At 36.7% G+C, this 25,595-nt stretch overlaps 3 protein-coding genes and 1 pseudogene across 5 annotated transcripts; 1 reads left to right on the top strand and 3 right to left on the bottom strand.

Moving 5' to 3' along the window:
* Window positions 1–10: 10 nt before the first annotated feature.
* Window positions 11–15,752, bottom strand: LOC121250977. 2 transcript variants are annotated; one of them, XR_005937907.1, is made up of 5 exons: window positions 15,617–15,752; window positions 15,314–15,490; window positions 11,725–13,299; window positions 11,322–11,490; window positions 11–23 (listed from the first exon to the last, which is right to left on the bottom strand). XR_005937907.1 is itself a non-coding variant. In XM_041150245.1 (4 exons), exons 1-4 carry the CDS (start codon window positions 15,632–15,634, stop codon window positions 11,458–11,460), a joined length of 1,803 nt encoding a protein of 600 aa, XP_041006179.1. In that variant the 5' UTR covers window positions 15,635–15,752; the 3' UTR covers window positions 11,092–11,457. The 2 variants fall into 2 exon arrangements, 1 of the variants encoding a protein (XP_041006179.1); XM_041150245.1 differs by lacking the exon at window positions 11–23 and having other exon boundaries at window positions 11,092–11,490.
* Window positions 4,145–6,830, bottom strand: LOC121250978 (annotated as a pseudogene).
* LOC121250979 lies at window positions 9,363–10,434 on the bottom strand. Its single transcript, XM_041150246.1, has one exon. It carries the CDS (start codon window positions 10,221–10,223, stop codon window positions 9,606–9,608), a length of 618 nt encoding a protein of 205 aa, XP_041006180.1. The 5' UTR covers window positions 10,224–10,434; the 3' UTR covers window positions 9,363–9,605.
* Window positions 15,753–21,353: 5,601 nt separating the features above from the next.
* Window positions 21,354–23,829, top strand: LOC121250083 (inactive LRR receptor-like serine/threonine-protein kinase BIR2). 2 transcript variants are annotated; one of them, XM_041149011.1, is made up of 2 exons: window positions 21,354–21,645; window positions 21,766–23,829. In XM_041149011.1, exons 1-2 carry the CDS (start codon window positions 21,608–21,610, stop codon window positions 23,615–23,617), a joined length of 1,890 nt encoding a protein of 629 aa, XP_041004945.1. In that variant the 5' UTR covers window positions 21,354–21,607; the 3' UTR covers window positions 23,618–23,829. The 2 variants fall into 2 exon arrangements, with proteins under 2 accessions (XP_041004945.1, XP_041004944.1); XM_041149010.1 differs by having other exon boundaries at window positions 21,355–21,651.
* Window positions 23,830–25,595: the final 1,766 nt, after the last annotated feature.

Raw genomic sequence — 25,595 nt, 5'->3', positions numbered from 1 at the left:
ACTTGTTTTAAATCTCTCTCTCTCTATATATATATATATGTATATATATTGGTGTAAACAGTTAAGAGACCGAGGTGACTCTTTTAGGTGGAGTGTGTCTGATATCTTAGGGTTAACTAGTCGAGCTGTCAACTACAAAACCCAATTACATGAGATTAAAACCCGAGGATGTGACTATTGTCTAACATGACAAACTCTTTAATCAGCAATTGGGTCTTTGTGATCATAAAAAATTAAAATAATAATAAATAATGCGCCTGCTTTTACATCGATGATGAGTTCGCTGAAAGTCCGCCAGTTTAGGAGTGTGATGAGGATACAACTTGATCAGGGTTCTTTCCAGGCGTGCATTTAGCTAGCTAGCTATAGCTTTCGATCTCTTTCCTTCCTTTTTTTTTTTTTCTTCTCTTTCTAATTTGCTTTTTAATTTGAAAGAAGCAGACCTATCCTCGGTGAAATGAAGATGATCAGCCCGTTTCCGTTAGTGGCGTCCTCCCACATGCAACAGCAAAAGTAGAATACGACGTGGGATTAGATGTTGAGGTAAGATATTTATATAAACTTGAGTGGAGTTAGTCAATGATCTTCTGACGTTGCTTGGGAAAAAAAATATACAAAAAACGTAACCTTGTTCTTTCTTAAAAAATGCACTTATTTTTGTATATATATTCGGACTTGAAAACATGCATGCACATATAATATATATGTCTGCTGGAGGCAGATTTAAAATATGAAAATATCGCACTTAATTTGTCTGTCCACTAATAGTATAATCGTACTGATCTTATAGTACTAATTACACACAAATATATATACTCTGTACATGCAACAAATGCATGGGATAAATTAAGTAGATATTATCAGTACTGGTCCGTCATTTAAGTAATTAATTTATCCTAATGAAATATATATTCTAGCATGTGTTTCAAAGAAATGAAAGAAAAAAGACTTGTATAGTTTTAAGATATATATATATATATATATATATATATATATATATATATGCAATTCTCGTGCACTGCTTTTAAAAAATTTGGATAAATTTAGAATTCACATTATAAAAAAATATCTACATTTTAATAATAGACTCTAAATTTTTTCAAAGAGATCGAATACCACATTCTATGAATGGATGTCGTTACTCTTAATTAATAGTTGGAGCTAGAATAACATGAGTTACCCAGTGAAAGAAAAAACACAGATCTCACGAAAGGCTAAAACTTTTACTGCTTGATCACCACCCATTTTCCTTAAGGGATGTTGAGATCATGATCTCAAATATTGATCTATGAAAAGTAATATTTAGCGAGTCACATTGAAATGTATTTGAATATAAATAGATTGAAATATGTGTTTAGTTATATGAAGTAGCTACTTATATATATAAGTTGAGATGGATTTAACCTTTTTATAAAAAAGTTGAAAAGATAACGAGTTCCATCAATAATTGATTTAATTAAGATATTTAGATTAAAGTGAATTTGTATTCCAAACATGGCTTAAAGTTGCATTTGAGTAATGCCGTATTTTGTGAATATTAGTGAAAAAGTAATGATATATAGAATATTGAATAATAATTAAAAAGTCATTAAAAATAATAAATAATAGTGAGGTATTCTGAAAATATCTTAAAAAACATCGAGACCCAAACTAGGCAGCTTAAGTTTCCATAACAACTCTTAAGAAAACCATTAATAATATTGGTGGAAGAAGGGGCCATCATGTCCCTCTTCTCTCCCGCTAGACAATTATATACAAAGCCCAGTTTGGCCCCCCTCCACCACTATCATGTGTATGTGTCACCGTATGATTATTTCGGAGACTTAGACGCTCATTATTCATTTTTGTCGTGTATCTCACGGCCACCTTCAGAACAAAAAGGATGGGTAGACGAGCTACATACAGTTTTGGCCGGCGTACTCCTTGCAATATTTCCATAATCATCATCATCATCACTAGATCTTAATATTCAGTACCACCCGAAAATACTATATGAGAGATCAGAAGGAGATCAGTAATCAGATCACATTCTTGCATCCTTTCTCTTATTATTTTTTTTTCCTACCTTAGGTTTCAGCTCTTTCTTATGAATTACTTAATGGGGGGCTATGGAAATTTGGAAACAAAGAATCGGAGAATGATTCTCATCTATCCCTCTGCTCTCAGAAAGTTTCATCAGATCAATTGATTAAACCTAGACAAGATATATATGTGGATTGAGTGAAGTTGAAAGCAGGTTTAAACCTGCCACACATATATTGACGTCATTGAATTAATTGAAGGCTGTAAAATTTTTTTTTTTTTCTCAACAAGTAGTCTTTAGAAACTTTAGAAACAGTAAAGACAACTGTTCATGGTGCAGGAAATTAAAAGTACAAATTAACAGTAGTAAGTAGCTAGCTTAGAAAGGTGGATCTTTCTCATTGTGAAATTCTAACAGATATTGGAGAATCCTATTCAGGGGTATACTACTTAACATGTTGTTCGTTACTGCCTATTGCGGAATAGAATGCATGCATCGATTTTGAGAACGATGTAATTTTACTATTGTCCAGTCTTCAAAACTTCGCAGAAGGAACTGTGTGTTACTGATGATGCCCTCAATTATCCAATCAGTGTTTCTATGTGATTATTGTAGAGCTGCTATGACTTTTTGTGAGTCTTCTTCTATGATAATCTTTTTAGCTATCTTGAATGTGCTTCTTGGACACCTATGAGTGCTGCCATAGTTTCCCCTTGATGTGGATTACAACTAGTTGAGAATGCTGTTACTACAAACTGGACTAAGCCATTGTGTGTTATTGCTACTAAGGTGCTGCCACATGGCCTTACTGCCACGTCAAAAGTGATTGAGAAATGCTCATGTGATGAGAGGGACCTTTCAGGTAGGTTGATCAGTGTTTTCCACTCCCATGCCTTGTTGTGATCTTTATAAGTGTTGAGAACTTGTGTCACAAATTGGTCCATGAGACTGGTTTTGGACTCATGTAAAATTAATGTTTCAAAAGCCATCTAAACATGAAAGTTTCGATTATCATGGGAGTGGAAATTCGTTTACATCAACAAATTGGTGTTGGCATATCATTACGACAAAATTAAGTCCAATTAATTGAGTTAAAATTATATTGGATAAATTTAAGTAAAATTCGTTTAAGAAATAGCAAGTTTATTAAATTTAATGAGATAGACATAGTCGAAGTAAATGAGTCATAATCTCTAAGTCCAATATTGGATGAAAGTGATCTTGGTGGCCTTGGAGACTGTCCAACAGCGTCCAATTAACAATTTCCTTTTCCCCTTCATGTCTTCTTTCTTTCTTTTAAATAAAAAATAAAATCAGAAGAGAAATAAGAGACTGTCCAACAGCGACCAGCAGCAATATTGAACTTATTTAATAGGGCTTTTGGTAATAAAAGTCCACATATGTTGGCCCAATGAAATATTGGGTCTAAGTTTGGGCTACAGATAGTCAACATGTGTGACCATCAGCTAGCTAGCTGAAGATTACATCATTAATTCGTGATGGCATGGCCATCGTCTTTTTTTCTAATCCACTTTCTTTCTGGGTCATGTGTTTTGTTTTTAAATCTTCTTGGGTCAGCTCATGCATGCCGACACAACCAGCAGCTAGCTAGCTGAAGATGTTTCTTTGACCTCATGAAAACAAGCAGATCACTAATTCTGAACTGGAAGTTATCGTGTACGTACGTACGCTTCCCTCGGTGAGAAGTACTTGCGGATCAGGAGGTGTACGTGTCTACTACACACTCAAGAAAAACCGCACTACTTTCCAGCTATTAGATCTAATTTCAATTACGAGCAAACCAGAATGAATGATCTCACTGAAAATGGCGAGAATTATTAAGGGAAAGAAGGCTGCAAGCTGACGTGATCAATAGCATCCATATCAAGCCTGCAGCCTGAGCCTGCGGCAACATAGGCCAGCTAGCTAGCTAGCTGGTTCAATGTATTCTGATGATCTCAAGTTTTGATAGATCTACGTACGTACGTACAGTTAGGCATTTGTATTGGCGATGCTTCAATACCCTTTACAAACAATAGATAATAGGAATTAATGTTGATTTGGCCACTTCATCATGTTTGACTTAGGCCCTCCTGCATTAATTATCACAATAATAATTAATGATACTGTCGATAGAAAAGTACATGAATCTTTAGTATGGCAGTACTTTACAAGAATTAAATGACTCAATAGTTTACTAAAATGTATGTACAATTAATGTAATACCTTGAGAAAAATACTACAACTTTTAAGGTTATCTGGGATATTATTATCTAACTTACATGAGCTTGTACGTACGTACGTATTTGGGATCCAGGCCTAGCCTTTTTTGGTGAAAAAAATGGTGTGCATTGCATCAACTCCTGTACTGGTAGACTCAACAGCTTTACCCGTGTAGAGAATAGGGCAGAGACAGGTCGATGATCAGAGAACTTGCTTTCACTTCGAAAATAGGATAGTTGCTTTGTTCCTCTCCCGTACCATAGAATTCTATCACACCTGCCATTACATCATCATATACATCTTCTCATGCACTGTTCTTGCACAGTTATATTGAAGCAACCGACAATCATTTTGATTGTAAGATGATCATGCATGCAGATTTCAGCTCAAAAAAAAAAAAAAAAAGCTGTCATTACTTGCAATCTAGCTAGGACCACTGATCCTAAGTACGGACCAAATACCAACACATTTAAGCCTGGTTAGTGGTGGTCCTATGATGCTCAAGATTATGATGCATGGTCCATAATACAGTTCAAAATTTAAGAAAGAATAGTGATGATTCGTAGTTATACCATGCTGGAGTCCTTTGTTTCTCTCCAGATCTGCTTGGAAAGCCTCCTGAGTAGCGATTAAAGTTGTGAGAAGAATACTTGTACGTGGGTGCAAAATCTATGCTTCCCTCTTTCCAACCTTGAAATACTCTTCCATCTTTCTGCTCCCTTCGCAGCTGATCAAACTCTTGCAAAGCTCTCCAGTCTTGCTTCTCTATCAGTTGCCTCGCAAAGCTGTCTTCCAAGCATAGCCTATAGTTGAGATCCCCAAACCAGAATATCCGGCTATATATCCAAAAGCAGCAATACATGAAAATCTTGGGTTGTGAATATAAAAGTACGTACGTACGTACAGTGGTTCTCATATTAATTAGCTCAAATACAACGAGAACCAACAATGAATTATTTGAAAATATGTATTTTGTTTATTTGTTGGGATAAGTACTTCACTTACTCATGTCCTAAGATGGTGAGAGGGGGAGGACTCGTATCGTTTTTAGGGGATCGAGTGAAAGAAGTTCGCCTGAAAATCTCTGAGATTTGGTAATTCCTCCGGATTTCATAACCTTTTTTCTCACCAGAAGCCAAATGGGCAGCAATGAAGCAAAAACTAGTTCCTTCGATTGACATGCTTACAGAAACCGCACCTTTGTTTCCCAAATAACCCATAATGCCACAAGCGACTGAACAAACTTTGACATTTGAAATGCAATACTTAATGAGTAATTCCTTTCTCATCCAAACACTTACAAAGACTCCAACCATCTTCTTGCTTGCAATTAGCTTGTACTGATCACTTCCCCCGTTCAGCTTGTCAAGTCGATTCCTGATTGGTCTGTCTCTGAGTGGACTCCCAATGACGAGGCTGCCAACACTCTTTCTTCTCAAATCGGGACTTCCAGGATAATGGTAATTGTCGCTTGAGATTATATTCAACATCGGTGTCAACCAAGCGCATCCATATTTGCTGTTGAGTGTTTTTCCTATTAGCATGTTCCAATTCGTTGCTTCAGTTGGATCTTCTGCTCCTATTACGTTTCTGGTCTTTAAGGGTACAATCTCTTGAAATCTGCAAGCGGAAATTTGTTTGTTTTGTTTTTTTTTTTTTTGGTTGTCAAATCTCTCAGCTGTTTGATCTTCACGTATGACTAAAGAGATAATTAATTAGAACGTTAAGATACCTAGCACACAATATCGTTACATACCCAAGAACATACATGTCGGCAGTATCTTTGAGATTCAACCACTCGTCCAAATCTACGGCTAGACTCCCTATAGGAGATCTTCCAGCAACATTCCAGGTACCCACGAAGATTCTGAATTTAGTATCCGGAAAACAAAACAATCGTCAATTCCTGGCTTATTTCTTTCGGCTCAAAGATAAACGAGATCTCTCACCTTAATTCATTCGTCGAAATGCATGGATCCATCTCCGTTGACCGAACGATAACATCATCCAGGTAATCGTCACTCTCATCTTCGCCCCGATCTGTACTCAAAAGGGAATGCTAGCTTGAAATATAACATGACAACTAGTGAACGCCATAAAAAGAAGGGAGAAAAGAAGAAGAAGAAGAAGATTTTAACCTGAAACTTCACTCAAATGAAACGGGTCATCTCTCTTGTACTTCCTCTTAAACCATCTGCCAATTCTCAGAGCTCTCGACTTCCGGTTCTCAATATCCATAACCTCACAAAACAACCCAGTCCATGTTTGGCATAATTACATGAAGATGTAGTGAATATGCCTTGTGCTGCTCGGACCTCCTTTGGATGGCCGCTATTTTTATCATTTTCAGCACTAAATCTGGATTTTGCTGTAGAATATCATTGGGCCAATCGCCCATACATGAAAGATTAAGAGAAAGAGACAAACCCAGCAACCTTATACGTTACACCCTCTAGCTACCGATATACCCAAGACAAGCAAACGAATTATATATGCGAAGTCAAAAGATGTTGGAAGAAACTTCTCTCTCTCTCTCCCTCATGATATTTTCATGGTGTAATTCGATGACTGTTTCAGAAGGAAACCGCAAATGATATAGGCCTCATAAATTAGTTTTTATCATTTACTTGATAATTAGACTTGTTAGGTGGTGCTGGTCACGTATGTCTCATGGATTTTTACGTCGTGACATTAATATCCTTACGCGTCAAAGTCAAAACGATGATCTACTATAAATATATGTATATATATATATTTATATATTATATCGGCATGGGGTCAGGGGTGCCCTTTGATCTGGCATGCATATATATGACCAGACATTATAAGCATATATATATCTCATTCTCATCAAATCCTTAATTAATCTTCGTTCAACTGGCCGTAATAAATTATGGAATTAAGTGCCGTTCTTTATTTTCTTTTTGCATGGTAAGATGTCAAATCAAGCTGTAATTTGAAAGAGTGAGCTGGAATGGAGTTGGAATAGGTCAATTAGGAGAATCTGGATCTTAACACTATTAATAATCATATATTACGAAAGGACGACACTGTTGGAAATTGGAATAACTTCATTTGGTTGGGTATATATATGGACTCCTAATAGTGACGGCCACGAAGCAGTACAAGTCATGAAATCAAAACATTTTTTTTCCCTTGATGCTTGATACAATTCAGCATAATTAAATGAGTAATGCTATAATTATATTCTTTAAACGAGTATTAATACAAAATTAAATGAAGATTTCATGCATGTACTTTTTTATGTTTGTATTTTTAATTTTTTTTAATAAACTACGTGACATCACATATCAAGAGAGTAAAGTGAATGATATAAATTAGAGAATAATAGTATTTCTCTAAATTATAAATTCGTGGGTCAATTATATTTTCCAATCATATTTCTTGAGAAAAAAATTAGAAAACACAATAACGTCAACCTTTTTTTCAATTAAACCCATAAATAATTAATAGAGCTGCAATGGATAGATATTAACCACGGCCGAGTTATGCGTATGGTTTGGATAATGAGTTGAAATGTAAATTAAAAATTAAATAATATATTATTAATATATTATTTTTAATATTATTATTATTTTAAGATTTAAAAAATTAAATTATTTATTATATTTTATATAAAAATTTTTAAAAATATAATAATGAAATGAAATAAACGAAACATTTTTACCATGAAACGGAAAGCAGTTCAAGTACTTCAAACAAAGGAAAAGGCCCAAAAAAAAAAGGGTCGCTGTAGGTGCTGTCCTGTGACTGTGTGGTAATCGGTCTAATAGGTAGTACATATCAGTTGGCCCATGTCATTTATGAAATAACGGTGCCTCCCACTTGGTGTTGTTGAAATTTGGATATTCTTAAGACTATAGCCAATATTTTTCTATTATTAATTTGGAGAGAGAGAGGGTCTACCCATGATTTTGAGATGCTTTTCGTTTACATATAGTGATACAGTTATCGATCCTGTGTTTGTTATGTCGACAAATCCCAAGTTCGCACCAAATTAATTAAAAATACAGTTGATATATGGATTAATATTCATGTCTTACTAATATTACCTGATAATTACTGTTTCCGGTTGGTTCAATTACGTTTTTAAACAGCTTTATGTTAATGTTGTACGTGAAAGTTGTTAGATTCGCAAACCTGATCATCAAAACCACCGGCCTTAATAATTAGCAGCAGGGAGGAGGGGACCTGGTTCGATTTTCTTCTTGATGCATGCAATCACATGTCACATGTCCCAGCTCAGTACGTACTCAAATATGCGTGTAGCTTTCACAGCCAGAGACATTCTAAAAGAAGTAGATGCGTTTGCAGTCGTTACAGTTATCTTTCAACCTCAATCATAATGAGTAGCATGCAGCATGAGGCTATGAGCCACGAGGCTCTTATCTCCGGCCCCCGCCCCTTTGTTCTTTGGGCCCTTTGGGACCACTGCTTCACATAAAGTTTGAGATTTGAACATAAGCTTTAACCCCCTGCAGTCGTTGCATATTAATGCTGATGATCAGAATCACCTGTGGAAGGCATAATTATTTCAATTTGTCTATGCGCCTTGTACATGTCTCAGATCCATAGCCTAGCATATACTTCTGATGCAAGACTCTGCTGATATCCATCTACAGTTCTCCTTTAAAAACCACAAATTGAGCACAAAAGCAATAAAGACGACAAAGCACACAGCCTTTTGAGTGAGTTTAGATGAATTAATTAGAGAAAAATGCAGTATTATTTTTTACAATACATTACACAACTATAAAATAAAATAAGGGTAATTTAATAAAATATTTTATAAAAATAACATTACTTTATAAAAATAGCCTCACTTTTAAACATGCGATGTGAGATATGTTGTGTGGGTATCGTTAGTCAATAAAAACAACAAATTATTAAAGCCAATCTTCATCTGCGATGATCTGTTTTATCTTTTAAAACTCATTGAAAGGATCGAGACTGCAGGTCATACTGACAAATGGAATTCCTATGCTGCAAATTACAGACAAGAATCAAAATGAATCGATCATTGGATTAGAAGGTCACTACATCGATCGGATCCATGCTTACGAGTGTATAATGGGATCGATCTTGCCTGTAAAAAGGGTTGATATATAACATTGGGATGAGTTTCAAAATATTGTGGTTCATGCCCTTCTTATAATTCGACCTTTTGCTTTCTACTCAATCCCCGTGCATCTTCTGATCATGAAGTTAATTGAGACTTTGGTGATCTACATACCGTGAATGGGCTGGCCGGGGCTGCCGAAATCAAATTTGCCTTTAAAAATGCCTCTTAATTCTATATAAATATAACATTAATTAATGCATCCCAAAACTTGCGTACTTAATTAAGCACATGACGTCCCTCGAGGGAAAGGGTAGTCATGTACGACACCTTTTGAAAATTCAAAACTTCAGCTCGTGCCGGTTTCACTAAGAACTGGCTTCTACCTTTCTTCGCATCGGACGCCAAATGCTGCCTGAACATGGCAATGAAAGTTTCCACTCTCTCGTTTAGCTCCTCCTTTGACAGCCTCATTGGAGCCTCTCCTGCGTGGTCTTCATCAGGATCATCCACTCCATCTACCTCATTTTCATCACTTTTTTTCCGGTGCACTTTGTGGCCGCAGTGATTTTCAGCTTGTGCAGGCCCCGTACAATGCCCCTTATTCTCGTTCCTTTCGATCTTCATCTCCGCATGGTCGTCATTGCATTCTTGATTTTCGTTGGAGGCGGAGCGTAGAGACGTGAAAACAATGGCTAAGAGGACGAGGTTGAGGGCGAGAAACACCCATGCGCGCCAGTACTGCTCGACTAGGGACTTTATCATTGCGCGTTTCACGCATGCCATTAAAAGAGCTGCTCCAGCTGTGAACAAAACTGTGTTCATAATGTCGTCATCTTCAAACTGGTCTCTCTCTTCAGCTACTCTCTTATGACTCTTTATCTTCCTCATCTCCATATTGCGTGGGTCTTTTTCTTTTTTGGCAATATAGCTAGTTAGCTACCTCAAGAGTCGATCGAGAGGACCATTTGAGTCTTGGCATTGGGGTGTCTCGCTTTTATAGAGAGTTGGAACCGAAAAGATGCCCTTTTTGTTTTCGAGTATTCACAGTGATGAAGAGGACCTGAGGGGAAGACAAGCAGACAGTGTGTCTGCACTAGTGCAGCATTCACCACAACTGCAAGTGAAGTCAGTATGATTGCTCACCGAATTGAGCCCAGTAATTAAGTTCGTATTTGTTTAGTTTCGCGTGCACGCTACTGACCCAACCATAGTCATTGCCTCGGAATTAGCTAGCAAGGTAAAAAGTGGTAAGATATGTTTTGGGTTATGTAATTTTCAAGTCTTCGCTAATTTCACCTTGTAGATTAATGAAATTGTTTGAATTGAAACTGCTATGACAATAATTGCCAAAAGATACAAACTTTAGAGGGATTAACAAAAAAAAAAAGTAATCATTTTCAGAGTTGTGGGAGTGGTGACGTGGTGTTAAACCATGAGGAAGAAGTGCAAAATATTCTCCTACTCAAAGCTGCGTGGCTTTTACTTTGGAAAGCAGATTGGCAGTGCTCACTCGCATTTTTGCCGGTTGATGAGAGCAATAGAATGAATGAAACGTGACGATGCGCAGCACGCTTGTTGGATACCTAAATCATATCAGAAAATGACCCTACATGCTGAGTTATTGTACAGCAGCATCAGTAAAGCATATCATTTTTCTCTTCTCCATGAGATTTCTTCTTGGGCAGGGGAAAGGCGAGCTTTTAGGACATCGACTAAAAAGTGTTTTTGCCTCATAAAATACATGTTACATTGTAAAAGTTTACAAAAAGGAAGTCTGAAGTCAGAGATTGCAATCTGGGGATTAAGATAAATTGGGTTACATGACTTAAAAAATCAACACCATTTTCGATTTAGAGCTAGTTACAAACTGAAACTTCAACACAAAAAAAAAAAAAAAAAAACTTATACGTCGCAAAAAGTTTTCCTCATCTTTTCTATCCCTACACATTACATGAGTGGGAGAGCAACAAGATTTGATAATCCTTCAACAACTTATCTCTCTATCTCTCTCTAAAATGCAGCCAGCTGACATTAACCTTTGCAGCGACCCTGCAAAGGTTAATGTTTTCTTGAATGGCGAATCATGTACAACTTTCTACAAGTTGGATGTAAGATACGGTGACCTTTTCTACCACCATCTTTTCCCAGACAAAGAAATGAGCTGCACAAAAGGGGAAAGTATAATAGAATATTAAACAAGCTTAATCATTTAGCAACATAAAACTCGAAGAGCATGTAATTATGCACTGGGAGCACCAAAAAGCCAAGAGAAACCAGTTTGTATATTTGAAATATTTTCGTAGTCTACCACCATGAAAGAAATACTTCGTTCATTTTTTAAAAGACAACATTTAGAAACAATCAAGAGAGTAAGAAGAAGGGGAAAAAAACCAACCTGCCGGGCAATCTGAGCCAGTCGACGACTGTCTCTAGATGAGTCATTGATTATGCTAGAGTTTTGTGGCTTTGGCGCATCACTTTGTTTATCTCCTGACCTTCTCTTAGTGGTCCTGTTTTCAAGAGAAGCATTGCCATCAGGGAAGCTCAAGGATTCCTTCTTGCGCTTCCTACGAAAGGTGTACATGAGAAGCCTGTTGCTATCTCCTTGACGAGCAGAAACATTTGTTGCTTCAGATGCTTCAGCATCTTTCAAATAAGAGTTCATCAATGGTTTGTTGAACATCCCATGATCCAACTCAGAACTTGGATTCACCAAATTCTTGGTAGCATTAACTTTATGTTTTACCAATGCAAACTTGTCCACCAACTCCATATCCTTCCGTGCCGCATTCTGGACAAATCCAGATTCATTAGTATCCTTGATGTCAACAATAAGATCAGCAGAACCTGATCTAGGATCTACATCATGTGTAATTAAAGTCAATCCTGGATCCAAACAGATTGATGGCTTCATCCCAGAATCGGTTTCACTTATTCTTGACCTCTCTTCACCAGATTTAACATTTCCATTGATTGAATGCAAAGAAGTTCTTTGACACGAGATAACAGAATATGGCTGACAAGGTTTGCTTAGCAGCTCATCAGAACGAGACCTAACTGAGGCATTGGCATCCCCATTTTCCATCCCTTTTTCTCCATTCCCTTCATGGACTTTCTCTTTGTCTGCCTTGAAATTCGGTATAGTACAGGTGCTCTCAGCAGACTTAACATTCCCATTGACTGAGAGTGTTTTACAACAGGAAAGAACAGAAGATGGTTGACAAAGTTTCATGAGCTGGTCAGGACGGGGACAAGACTTCCATGAAGTAGCTTTGGCTTTCCCAAACCGTATATTTCTTCTTTGTAATGTGCGGGTCTTAATTGGGTTCTTCACTTCTTTGCCAATTGAGGAGTTCATCATTTCTGAGTTGCTGGTCCTAGAAGAGGGTTGAAGACATTTTCCTTCATCCTTATTACTCACTTCAGTGATCAACTCATTCTTTTTGAGAGAATGTTGATCGTCTACATCTCCAGAAGAAGGCACCTTTCCATCCACGAAGTTTCTTTCAAATGCACGAATTCTCTGCGTAAATCCATTTTTGTACAGTTCAGACTCCTTGCTTCTCTTCATTATGGAGGCTAAATCAGAGTCATTAGCATAATAATTATTCATCAGAGACACACTTGGTTGATCAGATTCTTTTGTTGTAATACAGGAATTATCAACTGAAACTCTCTCATTCAAAGGCGCATTCTTCATGTCAGAAGTCATCATAGTTTCAAATCCTGAATTTGAAAGAGAGGGTCTGATGGGATCAGCTGCTGCATTTTCATCAGAAGATGCATCTTCCTTCTTGATTTGTCCATTTAAACTTCGCGCTTGGTTGCTCTTCACTTTCTCCAATGCACCCCATACCTGTTTCAACTCTGTTCTAAGATCTCCTATCACATCCTCTGCCTCATTGAGCTGTGCTTCAAGCTCTTCTATCCTTTTCTGCTGGCCCAAGGATGCCATCTCCGTCTCAGTGGCCTGTAAACAAGGAAAAACTGGTCAATTCTATTCTAACTGCTTACAAAAACTCCAAAATATACTGGAGCAGGCACCTTTAGAAAAATTCAAGTTGCCCTTTCAACATTAATGCAATGTAGTTGCTAATATGTTTGGATGAGCAATGCATTTCTTTTAACTTATAACTAAGACTACCCAAAAGGGCAGACCCCTATCAAACCCAGACATTGAACATCCAATGTTCAATGAATGACACCTTTGACAGCATACGTAAACTGAATGAATTGGTAAATTATAATGATAATACTGAAATTTAAAGTGCTCCTTGGTGTTAATGCATTTTGTTTCGTTGAAAGGAGGATGCTGTATAAGAGTTGGGTATATTGAAAAACAGGAATAAAAAAATGAATAGCATGACTTTCAATTGACCAGCCTTTTTATTTTTCCTTCTAATCTTTCTGGAACAGATTGTGTCCAGACCAAATTGAACATTTATAAGGGGAAAAAGAGAGAGAAGAAAACGGTGGACTCTATTTACTGAAGTCACTATGTAGACCTCAAAGACCTAGCAGTAACACATTAAAATTGAACATTTGAGGATACTTCATAACAAACTAGGAAACAATTAACCAGCAAAAGTTGGTAGTTTAAATCTAGCTAAGATCAGACCACTAAGATCTACAGGGAGGGCTAAGGCCTAAGGGGCTCTTCCTCTGACCCCCAAACATATAAATATATACCATGCAACCCAATATGATAGAACTTTTTCAATCCCCCTCACTTTTCATTCTTTAAGCGTCATCACTGCTCGAAATCCAAGGAACCACTACATCCTTGCTGCTTTCCTTACACCAAAAAGTAGTGCTGGAATCTCAGTAGTACAAATGAATAAACATGAAAGTAGATTAATGTGTAAATGTGTTGGAAGTTAGAAATTTCCATGACGCACACAGATTGGTGTATTTCAGTACTTCAAAAATTCTGTTCCCGAAATTGGAAAGCAGTATCACAATGAATCAGTTTTGCTTGTGTCATCGAAATATGCTTTGATCTATTGACATTATTTGAAACTGCTTCAAGAAATAAACAAATAAGGGGAAGACTCTGTTAACAGTTGAAAAGATGAATGAATAAGATGAGAGATAGCAAACTTGTAGCAAACTTTAACATACAAGGAACAATAATAAGCCTCATGAGCTGTAACAGAGACTGTACCATACTAAGTTTTCCATATATGTGTGCATGCGTACCTGCGTGCATGTGTTTGCGTACACATGTATGATGGAATTGAGTCTACATAAGAAATATTACGCATTATATCTCTAGCCAACATTGGAGATAATCCAAACACAAGCTCCGATACAATTTGGCAATATACTGAAGCAGATAAAGACTCGTCCATTCTAGCACTGGCTATGGCTTACAGTCATCCAAGGTACAGTTCGGTTAGCATTTGGGACGCACTTTCCTTGCGCTAGTTGCTTTTACAATAGCCGCAATAAACGAGAAAAGTATTTCCAGCATACTAACCAAGAAGTAACTAAAACACAACAGCAAATTTGCAATGCCAGTTTCCTGTTACAGATTTAAAGTAACTTTTTTTTCTGATTTCAAAAACTAAAAGAATGAAAAGACTTATGCATTTAAAAGCAAGGAAACGCTTTCAAAGACTGAGCCAAACGGCGCCCCCAAAGACCTCCAATTCTGAAAATGTAGCAACCGACAGAAATACTCAGTTATTTATTTAATAAAACGTCGGCATTCCCCTTCGGTTTGGTTCACCAGAAACAGAGAAAAAAATGAAAAGAAAAGGCACCTCCGTTTTGTTTCCATTTCACCATTCCCTTCTGAGAATCAAATGGCCCCTAATTTACATTCGAATCAATGTAATACTTAAAGATCGTACAAGAACCTCAATTCTAGATCATAAAACTGATACAAAATAATAAGAAGTTAAAAATAGAGAGTGAGTGCGTAAAGAATGAAACTCAAAAGTAACGGAATCAAGGACATTGAAGTTTACAAAACGGAGCACCTTGGAATCGATCATTTGCTTCAAGCGGACGAGCATTCGGATAGCCTCGTCCTTGGTGGCACGCAGATCCTGCTGAAAGCGAAGAGCTTTCCTTTCCGATGTCATTACACGAGCCGCCGCCTCCTTCGCCGTGTTCAGAATAATCTCCGCGTACGCCTTCTTCAACGCCAACATTTTCTGCACCCACAAAATACCGAAGTTGCAGATAGAGAAAAATAATGTTAGATGCTGGCGCGGCACGGCTAGCAGTTGTTTGGTGGTGGTTGAGGTTCGAGTTTTTGGTAGTTAGGTTGTGGTAGTTACCTGAGCTTCGGCTTCCATGAAAACTAGCTGTGTGAGCGGGCGTTATTTCGGGTTCGGAGTTTGAGAACTAAAATGGGTCGTTTTCTTCTTTTATGTTTATTTGAATTACGAATTTACGAGATTGTCTGTTGGTAATTTGGTATTGCTCGGCCTCGAAGTCGGAGGTTGCTGCCCCTGCCCATTAAGGCTTTTCACTTCGCTGATTTGCCTTTTGCGAGACGGGGGTTTCTTTCGTCTTTTCGCATTCGTAGCGCGCAGGAAAGGAGAGGAGAGGTGGGCCCCGTCGGATAGGACGGGACGCTGCATGTCTGCCTTTCTGGCCTGCGGGTCAACGACACGATATTTTTCAAATTTTGAATTCACACCGTTGCCGTGGGCCGTGGGTTTCTTTTGTGCCAGATGTTTGAATTATAAGTTGTATGGATGTGGGTTTCTTTTCGGTTCCGACCGGAAAAATCGATCGGATCAAATACTTTAGTCTGGATTGGATCGGACTGAAAATTTGTTTGGTTGATTTTGATTCTCTATTTGTGGCACCGAATGGCTTTCGGTCCAATTCTGAGAGCACTGGCATTTGGCTAACTGGCATTGGCTTAGCCAAATGCCAGTACTCAGTCAAATATGAAGAATTTGTGGATAAATTCACTGGCATAGGATTCGCAATAACAACTTCATCTCAGTTTTTATTTAAAGTCATTCTTAATATAAAGTAAATTATAGCTCAGTCATTTTATTTTTTAATGAATATTTCTCACCAAACCCACTTCTCCTCTCTCTCCACTCCGTTTCTTTCCCACGTATTTCTCCTCTCTCTTTCACATTTCCCTTTCCTTCCCCACACCGTTCACATTTCTTCTTCCTCCCACATTTTTTCTTTAAAAAACTGCCGTATGATTTTCTCTCCAGCTCGTCTCCATCGCTCGCTCGTTCTTGTCGTCAGCTTCTCCTTGGCATTGCTCACATTGAACCGCTTCTCACAGGTGAGTTTTCTCTTACTGTCTTTCTCTTAATGTTTCATATTCTTGGGTGAATTAAAGAAGGGTCGTGGTCGTGTTCTTGGTTGAACTAGAGATGGAGATTCTGGGGTTTGGGAGGATATTCTGTATTTTTGGGGATAGGGTTCTGGATCATATGAATTTTATATTCTTGTATAGTTTTATTGTTCTTTTTTTTTTTTTGGGTATATTTATACCAAGTATCTGAGCAGATTGCGTGTGGCTTCACTTGCAATTTGTTTTTGGTTGTGTAAATTTCAGTTTTTTTGTTGATGTAAAGTCACTTTTGTGGGTATATTCCATGTTTGTGTCATTTTAAGAGGATGATAGTTTTAGTCCTATGAAGAAGACTCTCTCTCTCTCTCTCTCTGTGGAGGTGGGATTGAGAAGGCTATTTTGTATTTTCTGGGGATGGGTTTTGGATGATATAAATATTATATGTTTGTGATTGGTTTTAAATGAGTAGTTAATTTGTATCTGCTTTGGTTTTTGCTGAAAATTAAGAAAGGGAAAGACATATAATACATTTTTTGTTTTAATAGCTTTCTTATGACCAAGAGCTCTTTAGAAGAATGTTCTTCTGTAAACATGTTGATATTCTGGACCTCTCTTAGAAATGAGCCTAAGATTGTGAAAATTAAAAACGGAATATGTATATACATAGTATTTGTGAGCTTTGGAATGACCTTCTGAGATCCTATGATGGTGATATTAGTACTCTATTGAGACACTTAGTTTTCTGTAGTAATTTCGGTCAAGTGCCAGCATTCCCCATTTCCTATTACTTCTGCAATTGTGAAACAGACTTATTTGACCACTGAGCTTGTGAATTTCCAATATGATGTGAGCAAACTATCATGTGCCCTCTTTTAGAATATGCATATAAAAAAAAAACATTTATCTATGTATAATTATCTACATATGTGTATTCTTGTATGTTATATGATTAAATATATTATAATTATATAATTATATTTTAATGTGTAGTGAAAACCTGTAGAGTTGCTTGAGTTACGAAAGGTTAGGAGTTATATTATTTTTCTAATTCAACTGTTTCTTTCTTCAACAATCAATTTTTTCTAGTGATTATTTTATCCTTTTTTCCTTTGTCCTTTTAGTTATCCTGCTATGCATATGAAAAAAGAGAGTCAGCGAGTATGGTTATTGTTTTGTTCTTCTTTATTGTTTTTAAAATTGACTTTTTGGCCAAGCTTTGTGTTGATAAGTATCTACTTAAATTGCAGCTGCCCTTGCTATGGGGGTTTTGAATTATACTCCTACAAATGGAAAACCTATCAGGATTATGTATGGTTTGTAACCTGCAAGAATTATTGTTTAATCAAAGTTCATTGATTGGAAGACTCAAGTGAATCTGACAACATGCAAGGTATTTTATTTTGGTTAATCTAACAGTCTGATGTGCATGAGTTTGGGAGTGTATCTGTTTTTGGTTTTCAGAAGCAAGTTACATGTATGTTGCAGCAGCAACTAGTTTCATTAGCAAGTTACATGCATGTTACAGCAGCAACTATATGTGAAAGGAGCTATATGCTTCTGTGTAAATTTTGGGCAGCAACTATATGCTTCTGTGTATTTTGTGATAATACGTGGGCAGCAACTATGGGCTCTGCTGTTATATGTGGGCAACAATATTTTGTGATAATTTGTATAAATTTGGGCAGCAACTATATCCTTGCATGTTCTTTTTCTCTCTTTGTAAAGCTTGTGATTTGATTTTAGTTGTCTTGAGTAGTCTATTTGTACATGTGATTTTATTTGATTTGTAAATTTTGGACAACAATAGTTATAATGCTGAAAGTATAGATTATTGGATTGTGAACAATAGTGGTAGTGCTGAAATGATAGTTGTAGTAGCACAATTTGTTGCTCAACTAGAAATGCTTGTTGGGGATAGTTGTGAAAATAAAAATGAAAATAATTGTTGGAGTTTGTTGGGAAGTGTTGGAGAATATATATTTAAATATATATTTTTTAAATATATATTACTCACTCAAGAAGAAAGTGAGTGATATAAATTAGAAGGTATGGTAGAATTACTTAGGAATTATTAGATAAAGCCTATACCATATGGATTAATGCTTAATTGCCTATAGGTGTAACACTTGATTCAATATATTGCAATATATACATTGAAGGGGATAAAATATCCCAAGCCAGATAATCAGGCCTAGTCCATCAAAGGGTTCTCATTAAAAGACAAAAGAATGAGATAGGAATGGGAGACAAGGAGGGAACATGGGAAGAGAATGTGTCAGAGGGAAAGTAAGGAAGTGACGGAAAGGAAAAATGAAATAGTGAATAGAAGAGAGAATGCCAGACATGCAAGGGAAAAAGCGGCCATTCCTCACCACTACCGAGAAGCACTCGGAAAGAGGGGTCTGATAACTCTAGGGGGACTTCAACTTCTTTTTCGGAGGAGACTAGTGACGATATTTTTTATACAAGAAAATGTAGTTATGATTTCTATTATACAGTAAAGATGAGAGACTGTAAAACAAGTATATTATAGTGTACTTTACCTCCCCAAATGCCACGTGGTCATATGCAATATGTCGAATCGCTTAAATCTGAGTGTCTCCTTCCCATTTATTTTTCCTGCATTTATTTCTTATTCATCGTCATGGATGTACACACCGGTGCCGTACAAACGCACCGGACCACTATTAGGGGCTCCAAATCACATCGATCGATGCCCGGATCACCATAGCAGGCCAAAAATTATTTTTTCTCCCCTTTCGACCTCTTGTGCGACTTTTTCGACATATATATACATATATAAGGGAAGTGTTAAGCCACACAAATATTTTATAAAAATAATTTCATAAATTTACGTAGTTTCATATTATACGTCATATTTATTTTATAATAAAAATAATTTTACAATTCATGTGATATGTCATATTTATTTTACAATACAATAATTTTATAATATTATGTACAATATAAAATTTTGTCAATTTATAAGATTATTTATATATATAAAAAATTGTGATTAAAATATATATTAATGCGAGCCAATTTGATAGGACGTCACATAGACTCGTAAAGCAATAAACTTGTGATCTATTTTTTTTAGAAAAAACACTTAACTTGTGAAGTAATTATTATAAAACCAGTTCTTCTATATACAGTCGTTAAATATAATCAGCATACAGTCATCTATATCATATTAGATTTAAAATGAATTGTTTATTTTTTCTTTAAACGTATATGTTCTCTCTCATCAACTCTCTCTCATCAATTCTCTATATCTCTCCCTCCTCAGGTTGTCTCTCTCCTATCAGTTCTCTTTCATCAGTTCGATTTTTCTCTCTCATCAGCTCGATCTCTCTCTCATCTCTCTCTCATCTCTCTCAGCTCTCTCTTATCTCTATTATCAAGTATCTCAATGTCAATTTTATTTACACGCTATTCACACCAAGCGCTTGCAACAAGCCTTCTTCTTGTAAAACAAGTGTTCAAAATCACATCCAAAATGATTGATAACTGAACTGGGTCGGTAGTTAAATTAGGCCGAAAGCTTCGCAACTTCCGTAATATTCACTTCACTTCTGCAAGTGTTTGACACTTTGACCGCAACAAATCTGTTCGTGACAGGGATTAGTTTGTTGTTATAGATGAAATGAGAAGAGTTAAAATAAGAGTTAAAAGTTAAATAAAATATTATTAAAATATATTTTTTAATATTATTTTTATTTTAATATTTGAAAAGTTAAATTATTTATTTTATTTTGTATAAGATTTGAGAAAGTTGTAATAATTAAATGAGATGAGATAATGATAATTATGAAAACAAACGAGATTTTAAAATCTATACTATTTTTGGAGGAACAAGCCATACATACAGATTATTTGTTTAGATAATGAGATGAGATGAGACGATATGATTTTAGATGAGTTGAATAAAATATTATTAAAATATTATTTTTTTAATAATATTATTATTTTAATATTTTAAAATTTTAAATTATTTATTATATTTTATATAAGAATTTAAAAAAATTATAATGATGGATGATAGAGAGTATTTTGTATCCAAACAGCCTGACACCTTGCAAACGTAACATTTACTGCTTCATCTTTGACCACTCTCCCGTTTCAGAATTTTCAAAGCCCCAATCACGACGCTAAAATATATTAGAAGTAAATATTATAAGTTAGGCTAAAATTCATGATAATCCCCAACTCTAATTTTGTTGCAGAAATACTTGGTTTAGTATGCTTTCTTTAAAAAAGCAAAGTCGTATGATTTTTCAAACTAATGAGCACTCTGGATTCCATGGAACGACAAAGTCTCCTTTATTCCTTGAAATCCCATCACACATTTAAGTTATAAACATATATTCATTTAAAAAATTATCTACGATGAAAATTGTTCATTTCTCTGCAATAAGATGTATTCTTGGGTCATTTCGTTTCAAGATTAATATATAAGGAATGATCCATTTTCTAATGATGGTATTTATGATTACAATATTATTATCTTTATAATCATATGATCGTTGGTTTCCCTTCTAAACCAATACGACCGTTTCGATCCATGCACCCACATGTAGAAATCCACCTACAGTCCAAACCTTCTCCACCCAGTACTCCCAAATGGAAAAAAGTGCCAGTTTCTGATTGGCTGTCTAGAAAAGGAAAATTCCACAGAGATGAACATATGAAGACGGCAAGAGTATCAATTCTTTTCTGGTGGAGCTCCTGCATCCAACCAGGCATTCTCAATGGACCTGGTCAGTCTACAGCCTTTTGGTCAAAAACGCCTTTAATTAGAGTCCTCTAATCAAACAAACCTTAGTCAAACAAGTTGTAATTATCAATCAGATCTAGTACACACTAACCCATTGAAAAACAATTCATCAACCATACCAACAATAATTACACCATCCAACCCACTCCTTACGGAATTGAGATTAAGTTCGAGATGCCAATTCTTCTCCAGTAGTACTTCCTCTCCTACCGCACCAAGTCAATGGCCCTGATTTCTCCCCCTTACCGCTTCCAACAGTCGTACGCGTAAACATTCATCGCCTTTCTTGGACTTTTTTTTTATGGTTTTGAGTTCTTTTAGTCTTAGAAACTGCATATTTGAAAATTGGGTGCTGGTTTTGTTTCGCTTTTGATGATCAGCATGAGTAGTTTGAGCGATGCCAACAAGTTTCTCGTGATATTTAACTTTGCCATCCTGCCGATTGCGTTGTTTCTCGCGTGTTATGCTTCTAAGGCGCAGGTGGTGGAATTAGACGACTTCAAGTGCCTCGAAGGTTTGAAGAACTCACTGAACGATCCACTGGGGAAGCTCAGCTCTTGGAGCTTCAACAACAGGTCCGCGGGCTTCATATGCAAGTTCGTCGGGGTCACTTGCTGGAATGACCGCGAGAACCGCATATTAGGCCTCCAACTCCGCGACATGAAGCTGTCAGGCACGGTTCCGGAGTCCTTGAAATACTGCGGAAACATGCAGAACCTGGATCTCTCGGCCAACGACCTGAACGGTACGATACCTAAAGAAACATGTACCTGGTTGCCTTTCTTAGTAAACTTGGATCTATCTAATAACGGTCTTTCCGGTCCTATCCCACCCGAACTTGCATATTGTACTTATCTGAATACTCTGATGATGTCGGATAATAAGCTCTCTGGTACCATACCTGACGGGCTATCTAGTTTGGGTAGGCTGAATAAATTTTCAGTGGCGAATAATGATCTTACGGGCAGGGTGCCGTCGTATTTCGACACGTTTGATAAGGCCGGTTTTACTGGGAATGATGGGCTTTGTGGAGGACCTTTGGGGAAGTGCGGTGGGTTGAATAAGAAGAATTTGACGATTATAATTGCTGCCGGAGTGTTTGGTGCGGCGTGGTCTCTGTTGCTGGGTTTTGGGGTGTGGTGGTGGTACCATTTCAGGTTGAGTAAGAGGACTAGGAGAAGGTATGGGTTTGGAAGAGATGATGATTGGGCTGAGAGGTTGAGGACTCACAAGCTTGTTCAAGTTTCCTTGTTTCAGAAACCGCTTGTCAAGGTTAAATTGGCAGATTTGATGGCGGCCACCAACAATTTCAGCCCAGAAAATATAAGTATTACCACTAGAACGGGGACTACCTATAAGGCAGTGCTGCCTGATGGGTCGGCACTTGCGATCAAGCGTTTGAGTACTTGTAAGCTTGGGGAGAAGCAGTTTCGTTTGGAGATGAATCGATTAGGCCAGCTTAAACACCCCAATTTGGCACCCCTTTTGGGGTTTTGCGTGGTGGAGGAAGAGAAGCTCTTGGTCTATAAGTACATGTCTAATGGGTCTTTGTATTCTTTGTTGCATGGAAGTGGGGATGCAATGGACTGGCCAAGTAGGTTTAGGATTAGTTTGGGTGCGGCAAGGGGTCTTGCTTGGCTGCATCATGGGTGCCACCTTCCAATTTTGCATCAGAACATATGCTCCAATGTGATCCTTATTGATGAGGATTTCGATGCTAGGATAATGGATTTTGGGTTGGCAAGGCTGATGACTACTACTCATTCTATTGAGAGTAGTTTTGTCAATGGCGATTTGGGAGAACTTGGTTATGTAGCTCCAGAATACGGGAGCACATTGGTTGCTTCCCCGAAAGGAGATGCTTATGGATTTGGGGTGGTACTTCTTGAATTGGTAACTGGTCAAAAACCTCTTGATGTCAGCACCGCTGAGGAGGGATTTAAGGGCAACTTGGTGGATTGGGTGAATCAACTCTCTACTTCTGGTCAAATAAAAAATGCCATCGATATGGCTCTTTGTGGAAAAGGACATGATGAGGAAATTTTGCAGGTCCTGAAAATTGCATGTAATTGTGTGGTTTCTCGGCCCAAGGACAGGTGGTCTATGTACCAGGTTTATCAATCATTGAAGAGTATGTCTGGAGACCATGGTTTCTCTGAACAAGACGATGAATTTCCACTGATATTTGGTACGCCAGGAAATGATTCCGGAGCAATGAAGGAGGAAGCATGACAAAGTGGTTTTGAGGATTTCTACATCTTGTGGTAAGGGTTTGAAGGATCTTAACTAATGTAAATGGTTGTCATCTCCATTATAGCTAGTTTTGTTCCATTTATACGTATAGCTGTGTCTTTCAATAAAATACTTAAAAACCGCAGGTTAAAAATGTATTTGCCGTTTAATGTATGAAATACAGCCTCTAAAAAGAGGCTAAAAGTCTTCAAGACACTGGGGATATATTCCCCTGCTTGTTGCTGCCTGCCTGCCATTTAACATCAGTATGCCATTAAAGGTATCAGTCACCTTATTTACAGCCTAATCATTTAAGCTCTCTGAAGCATTAAGATTCCGTAAACGAAAAAATGACCCGTGTTTCCAGAATACCTGAGATACTCTTTTAAATCTATACTTGGTTTGCTTTACTAGCAATGGCTGCCACAAAATCTGTATGTTATTCTGTACATGATATATTGTTGTTCATACTCCCTACTTTACTTGTTGTCGAAATCCCTTTCATAGTTTGCAGTACTCTGCCAAAGTACCATTAGTTCTTCAAGAAATCAGCTCCAAATATGAACTTATCTGCCACAATTTTGGAATGTTTTGAGTATTAACAGTGCAATGCACTGGTTGTAGACTTGGCAATATGCATTTAGTCTTTCAACAAATCTTTTTGTTTATTTGCTTAGTCTTTCAACAAATCATTCAGGTAGATTGGTGCCTTGAACTTGTAAGTTTGGCACGTCCCCTTAAACAGGCAGAACTGAAAAAATCAGAGGTGCTTCCTCGATAACAAATTTCCCTTTTGTGATTCTGTGACTGATTTGCTGTTGGTGAATTGGTGTCCGTCTCAGAAAAATGAGAAATTTTACATAGAAGTCTTACACCACTCACCTCCACCTAATCAATATGTGATTTGTTATTTTTGTCATTCTATCTTAATACTTAAATATGTATATTTAAATAAAAAAAACTAAATAGCAACAGACTCGTTTAGTGAAGTTATTCATGAGATGCATGTGAAAAATGCTAAATCCATACTGGATTTCCCTATACAAACCACTGAATATATGAAAATTAGCTACTAAGAGTACTAGTAGTGGACTCAATAAAATTATATTTTGGCCAAAGTTTAACTATATTGCATAAAAACTCATTATAGTGGACTCAACAAAACTACAATATTTTTAACTTTGATCATTTTCACTAGCCAAATCTGTTGAGTTTAAGTTGTTGGTCAAATATTATTTTGACATAAAAAATTCTCTCTCCCGCGTGCTATTCGTTTCACGTAACCTCACAACTCTAGAAAATTCTTATTCATCTTAAAACCATGAAGCAGCCAAATCTTAAACTCAACACAGAAGGCGGTCACTCTCCATTAATCATCATTTCAATGATGTGGCATCATCTTGCTGGAGTGTTTCAAGTTTTAGTTCTGCAATATTATGATTAGTTGATGCCAATTTTTTTTTAAAAATCTAATATCAACGTTAGAAAATTAATGCCACTTCAAATTACAATTAGAATTAAAATAAATAAAAATATCAAAATCAATATTTTAATAGAAAAATGATAGATTTGGAGAGTGTTATTTGGTGTTGTTGAAAAGTGGCTAGTTAAATTTATAAAAGTGAATTCTCACAGAGAAGTGCTACGGATCAGCCATTATTCATGGCTGATCTGTAGCACACCTTACATGTCAAATTTTTTTTTTTTTGGCATCAAAACTCGGTTTGAATACTGTCTCTCCATTCCACACCACTCCAAAATTTAAAACTAGCGCTCCGAAAGTTTCACTCTCTAAGGAATTTTGTTTCAAGTAAGGAAAACTCCTATGAAAAATATCATATTATTGAAAACAGACAAACAATGCATAAACTTTCACCAAATCGATGAGAAATCATATTCTCTTAAGGCGTGGGGATATATATCAAATAACTACTCCGAAATGATCCAATTGCTGCACATACGACCTTCAGACGAAACA

This window comes from Juglans microcarpa x Juglans regia, chromosome 2D (assembly GCF_004785595.1).
Source record: "Juglans microcarpa x Juglans regia isolate MS1-56 chromosome 2D, Jm3101_v1.0, whole genome shotgun sequence".
Lineage (NCBI taxonomy): Eukaryota > Viridiplantae > Streptophyta > Magnoliopsida > Fagales > Juglandaceae > Juglans > Juglans microcarpa x Juglans regia.
This window is presented reverse-complemented; position numbering and strand designations above follow the sequence as displayed.

What these genes read in the sequence shown, in the direction of transcription:
- LOC121250979 (XM_041150246.1), bottom strand. Translation starts at nt 10,223, where the DNA reads ATGGAGATGAGGAAGATAAAGAGTCATAAGAGAGTAGCTGAAGAGAGA.
- LOC121250977 (XM_041150245.1), bottom strand. An exon ending in AGCAAATGATCGATTCCAAG is followed by an intron (nt 13,300 to 15,313) that starts GTGCTCCGTTTT and finishes CCTTGTTTACAG; the next exon opens with GCCACTGAGACGGAGATGGC. An exon ending in TGGCTCAGATTGCCCGGCAG is followed by an intron (nt 11,491 to 11,724) that starts GTTGGTTTTTTT and finishes CCTTTTGTGCAG; the next exon opens with CTCATTTCTTTGTCTGGGAA.
- LOC121250083 (XM_041149010.1), top strand. Translation starts at nt 21,608, where the DNA reads ATGGCCCTGATTTCTCCCCCTTACCGCTTCCAACAGTCGTACGC. An exon ending in CGCTTCCAACAGTCGTACGC is followed by an intron (nt 21,652 to 21,765) that starts GTAAACATTCAT and finishes TTTGATGATCAG; the next exon opens with CATGAGTAGTTTGAGCGATG.